This window comes from Pteropus vampyrus, unplaced genomic scaffold (assembly GCF_000151845.1).
Source record: "Pteropus vampyrus isolate Shadow unplaced genomic scaffold, Pvam_2.0 Scaffold19, whole genome shotgun sequence".
NCBI classification, from domain to species: Eukaryota; Metazoa; Chordata; class Mammalia; order Chiroptera; family Pteropodidae; genus Pteropus; species Pteropus vampyrus.
The window spans coordinates 8468441-8474701 of NW_011888800.1; the positions used below are offsets into that span (position 1 = coordinate 8468441).

Sequence of the window (6261 nt, forward strand, 5' to 3'; positions counted from 1 at the left end):
CTATGTACCAGACATTGTAGGGTACAGTTAAATTCATTGCTTCAGTGAAATCTCAGTTGTTGTGACAAATGTGAAGTATAAAGTAATAAGGGCAAGGGAAGAAGACAGAAAAACAATATTATTTACTCTGCATTCAAATTCATGATCTCAGAAAGTATAGTTTTATATTTTTATATTCTGTATATAACCTTCATACCTCTTAAAATATGAACTGACTAAATTGCCTCCTTGTCCTCTGGTCTCTAGGTACCGCATCTTTGCTTTTGATCATGACCTCTTTAGCTTTGCAGATTTGATCTTTGATGAGTGGCCTGTGGTTCTTATCACCAATCCTAAGTCACTCCTCTATAGTTGTGCTAAACACGAGCCTCTTGAAAGACTCCTTCACTCAACACACATCAGGTAAGTAGCACATTTTCAGAATTTACTTTTAGTTTGATATTAATGGAGAATACATCATCATTGTCACTGCATTCCCATGTGACAGCTATGAGATGCCCTTCAGTTGTTTCAACAATTTAAACATATAAAGATAAATTGCTTACTGTTTTATTCTAATTCAGTTTAAAAAATGTTTTCATAAGATGCTGAAATTTAAAAAAAATTCCAGAAATTGTAATATTATTACTTTTGTGTATTCCACCTTTTTATTTGCATGTTGTTACATTGCTATAATCACAACGTACATATTCTTTTATATCCTACTTTTAAAAATTTATGTTTTATATCAGAAATATTTTTTTCATTTTGCTACATAGCCTTCCAGAAAAGCAAAAGCTATATAAACCTTATAGAATTGAATGTTCAGTTGCCATGTTGAATTTGACAATATGAATTAAAGAGACTTACAGCCTTTTTCAAACATAAGGGCACTCTTTTTAATATATATAGTTTTTAAAATTTTATTTCGAAAAGTAAATGCAACCACCACCTTTAGAAAATAGGGTATGGGATTATATGTGTATTTTCTCCTCATCTCCCCACCCCCCAACAGAACATAACATTTCTGAGTTTTCCTTTTCAGGCAACCTCTTTTTGTTATGTTTTTACATAGTTGTAATCTTAAGGCACAGTCTATTCTAATTTCTACTTTTTTTTAAACTTCAACAGAGAAAATGTACCACAATTTACCTAACCATTTTCGTATCTTTTTGGTGACCTTTTAGATTTTTTTCTAATTTAGGGATAAGCATCTGGTATATATAGATTCTTCCTTAATTTGAATAATTTCTTTAGATAGAGTTCTAGAAGTGGGATTCTAAGTTAAAGAGTTTGAATTCCTATATGACTTGATAAAGATTGTTCAATTCCTTTTTTTTTGTAGCTAAAAGCATTATTCCTTTTTTTAAAATTGTGGTAAAATATACATAACATAAAATTTACCATTTTAACTATTTTTAGGTAGACAGTTCAATGGCATTAAATGCATCCATATTGTGCAACTGTCACCACTATCCATCACCAGAACTTGCATCTTCCAAAACAAACTCTGTACCCATTCAACAATAACTCCCTACCCACCTCCCCCCTGCCTCTGGCAACCAGTATTCTACTGTCTGTCTCTATGAATTTGACTACTCTAAGTACCTCATATAAGTGGAATCCTTTGTCCTTCTGTGACTGGCTTCTTTCATTTAGCATAATGTGCTCGAGATTCCTCTATGTTGTAGCATGTGTCAGAATTTCCTTTCTTTTTAATGCTAAATAATATTCCATTGTATATGCCACATTTTGTTTATCAATTCATCTGTCAATAGACACTTGTGCTTCTATCTTTTGACTAATTTGAATAATGCTACTATGAGCAATACTACTATGTTGATAAGTGCAGATACTACACTTGATCTTAGCCAAAAGGCCAAGAAGCAATGAACAATACTACAAACATGGGTGTACAAATATTTGTTAGAATCCCTGTATTTACTTCTTTTGGGTATAAATCTAGAAGTGGGCTTGCCGGATCATACGGTAATTATAAGTTTAAAATTTTGAGGAACCGCCATATTGTTTTCCATAGCACTGTACCATTTTATATTCCCACCAGCAGTGGATAAGGTCCCCAAATACTTTTTAAAATGGATACTAGTTTATATGTTACCAGGCAATATGAATGCCAGTTTCATAGCTCTCTTACCATAATTAGATATTGTATTTTAAAAAAAGATTTACTACTTAATCTGGAAAAAATGGTATCAAGCTGTTTTAATATATGTTTTTTGATGACTAGTAAAGTGAAACATTCATCTCTCAGTCAGGTTTTTTGATAGGAGCTGTATATGAGATTAGGCTTTATATTCTCTGGGGCCTGATAGCCTTAGCCTTGTTTGTGGCATTGCTTCTTCCAGATAGATAGAAGAACCAAATGAGTAGATGGTAGGCTTGATATTAGATTAACAAAGTGAGACGTCTAACCTATATTCTCTTCCTATGAGAAAAACCAGGACTTTAGGAGTTTCTTCAGAAAGGACTTTGGATCTACTCCAACTTGATTTGTCAAAAGAAAATAGATTTTCCTTTCTAAAAAGTAAAAGAATAGTTCCTAATTTCTCACTAATTCAGGTTTGCTGAATTATATAATTTCAAAAGCCACCATTCAGAAAGAAATCAGATCATATAGAATAGTGGTCCCTACAGTTGTACAGTGTGATGGTTCTGCCTGTACTTATATCTTTTTGGGTTATTATAGGGTTATTCTCCTTTATAAAAACAGTGATAAATACCTAAAACTATGTGTTTTATATATGCTCTTATTTTAGAGTCTTGGCCTTTTCATTATCCTCCATTACTTCTGTCACAGTTAAAATTGATGGAGTTCATTTAGGGCAAGCTATTCATTTGTCTGGTCCTATTTTCACACTCAAGTGGAACCCAAGAAACTTCAGTAATAGCTCACATAAAATAGAAGTAATCGTCCAGGTAAGTTAGTAATTTTCAATTTGGTATATAAATGCTTAGGCTGTAACCATGCCCAACTCTTATTTTTTTTTTTCAGTCAGTTGATAAAAATGAAACTAAGTTTAATAAAAAATTTAGATATATTGGATTTAGAATGTACTTAAAATGAGCACTCAGGAGTAATTCTACTATTAGACTGAAAACTAGGCAGAAGAAAAGAGGAGTGCACAACTACTGGCCACAGTCCACTCCCCGCTCCTCCCCCTACCCCGTTTTTTAAACCCTAGGGAATCATGCTTTTGTTTTCTTCCAACTTTGGCCAGTGTCTTTTTAATAATGGGAGAAAATTCTCCAATATACCAAAAGATAATAGAATAAGTCAGAAAACATGTATTTATGTATCCATACCTTTACCATATCCAAGTATAGGAAAATTGTGTCACTATTTTGAAAACTTTAGGACAGACAATATTCAAGGCATCAAAAAATTTTTTCGTTTGGGGAATATGCATTTATATCATTTGCATTATAGTCTGCCTGGCCTTATTCTGATTCAACCTGGGTGGGGGATGGGGTGAGGGGTGGGTGTGAGCATTTAATTAACCAGCATCTGCCAGAGTAGAAAGTGATCATAGTTACGAAAATAGAGCAGTTTCATCAGCATTATAAAACTCTTTAGAGGATAGACTGTGCTCAGAAATTAGTTTCTAAAACAAAAATATATTGTCACTTTCTACAACTTTATGATTTGAAGAGAGTTTAAATATTTAATCTTCTAATATTAAGTTGATTTGAAACATGAAGTAATCCTTCAGAAAACACATGAAATTGTTGTTGTTGTGGTTGTGGTTGTTGTTATTATTACTATTATTATTATTATTATTATTATTTTGGTCATAGAGAAAGATTTTGAGCAGGAAGGAACTATTAACTGAGCCCCCCCGCCGCCACCACCACCACAAGGAGATGCCAGACACATTTTTTACTTAATTCATATAACAATCCTATATGGTGGGTAGTTTTATCCCCAATATATAGATGAGGAAATAAGAGAAGGCACTTTGCAATGCCACCCATCTATAAAGTGTTCTGCTTAGGAGGAAGAAAAAACACAGGGAGGACATAGAAGGAAAGATGGCTGGCGATAAACTCTTAATTTCTTTCTGAAATATTCTCTATCTTTATAGTTATGGGGAAGAAGTAGGAACAACCATTGGAGATCTCACTTTAGGAATGGGAACCCTCAAATCCTTGGATTGCTTCAGAGCCCCAGCTTCTGTAGTTTTATGAGGAAAAAACTATATTCACATTCCTTGAGACATTTCTGGCTGCTTAGTTGAATCCTTAGTAAAACTGTGAAATCACATGTACTTTTTTTATATTTAACATTTCTTGCAACATTATTGAGGTATGTTATTTAAAGAGTACAATTTGGTGTGTTTTGACATACATATACATCCTGTTATGTTACTGTTACTACACTCAACGTGATACATCAACCTCAGAAGTTTTCTTGTGCTCTTTTTTAACTGCATTCTTTCCACTTTCACTTCTAGGCAACCAATGATCTATTTTCTGTCTATATGTGTATAACTTTAAAAAATTAGTCTACTGAATATTAAATAGGGAACCTGGTTCTCTCATTCATCAATGGGAAAACTTCATCCTTTTAAATACATTATACTATATAGATAAGTCAGAGAAAAATCTATGAGAGATAACATCAATTTATTATCTTGTATTTTACCTACTCACTATATTTATTGCATATCTATAGGTTCTGGGCAGCCTAGCAGCAACTAGACCTTTAGATCAATTTTCAGTGTGGTTCCTGAAATAGTATCAACATCACCTGGGTATTTCTTAGAAATGCAGCCTCTCAGGTCCCATCTCAAACGTGTAAATCAGAAACTCTGGAGATGGGACCCAACAATCTGTTTTAACTATCCCTCTAAGTGATTCTGATGTGCACTAAAGTTTGAGAACCAATATTTTAGATTGTTGTGTCTATTTTGGCAATTTAAAGACTCTAGAAATTTCCAAATTTTGAAATTAAAGACAATCTCTGCCTTGAAAAAAGAACTTATTCTTTAAAGTAAGAACATTCTGTGCAATCAAAGTTTGATAAACACCAGTACAAGTTCTTTACACTATAAATAAACTTTTTGATGATGGGAAATTTTTTAAATATGTGAAAGAGATAATACTATAATGTATCAATCACCCAACTTCAACAGTTATCAATTCATGACCAATCTTGTTTCATCTATACCCCATCTGCTTCTCTCCTGCTCCATGATGTCATTTTTTATGTAAATCTGTCAGTATGAATCACTAAAAAATAAGGACTATTTTAAAAAATGTAACCAAAATACCATATCACACCTGAAAAATTAACAGTAATTCTTTAATATCAAACTATCCACCTAGTGTTCAGTTTTCCCAATTTTCATATATACATTATATATATATGTATGTATGTTTATATATGTGTATCTATATACACACACATACATATATCATTTGGTTGGTTCAAATCAGAATCCAGACAAGGCTCATAGTATAAATAGTCCTACCATATCTGGTTTTAAGCTACAAATACAACATCAACTGGCCTGCAAAATTCCTGAAAATGTAACAATTGGCCTTTATGAGTCAGTCAAATCAGCTTTAACACACTGCTGGCTTATCTCTCCCTTCATTATGAAGTACCCAATCAGCTTTTCACTGAAGGATTTCTAGCAGTTATTGATGATCTTTGCCTAGATCTATTATTTCATTAGAGTTATAAAATGGCAATATTCAAATTGCTGCTCCTTATTATGTGAGTATTAATTAGAATGGTCTCATAAAGAAAACGTTTTCCTCATCTATTTGGTACCCAGATATAGAGTTCATATAGCAAAGGCAGGATAAATTCTTAATTCTTCCCGTCTTCTCCCCTTTTTAAACCAGTTTTCAGAATAATGAGATTTTTCTCTAGCATCTGCCAAAGGTAACCAAACAAGTCTTTTATTTTTAGTATCATTAAGAATTCAACATTTAAGGAAACATATTTGGTAGATTTCAATCCATTTCATTTATTGTTTATGATGCTCAAATGTTTCCCTCTTTGGCTAGTGGGAGCTTTACCAAGTTGACCACTAAGTCCTTTGATACAATCTGAGTAGTCTCTGTTACTTTTCTTGCTTTCTGGTATGACAAGATATTACAAGCTCTTCTTGTGCACTTCTTACTCAAGAAGTGGAATCAGCCATTCTTCTAAAGAATGCTGGTTCCTTATAGTGAGAAATGGTATTTTGAGGCCATTGGCACTGGCCCAGCTAGCTCATTGCTATTGTGTGTTGCCTTTTCTAGGCTTTTTCA

General features: G+C 33.0%; 1 protein-coding gene and 1 pseudogene across 1 annotated transcript in view; one reads left to right on the top strand and one right to left on the bottom strand.

The window, feature by feature from the left end:
* The window catches only part of TMEM62 (transmembrane protein 62), a 29413-nt gene that overhangs the window by 13882 nt on the left and 9270 nt on the right, over positions 1-6261 (top strand). Inside the window, exons 8-9 of the mRNA XM_011355162.2 lie at positions 247-402; positions 2757-2916. Of these exons, the coding sequence (XP_011353464.1) occupies positions 247-402; positions 2757-2916 (316 nt within the window). The remainder of the gene's footprint in view (positions 1-246; positions 403-2756; positions 2917-6261) is intronic.
* LOC111736425 lies at positions 1762-1870 on the bottom strand (annotated as a pseudogene).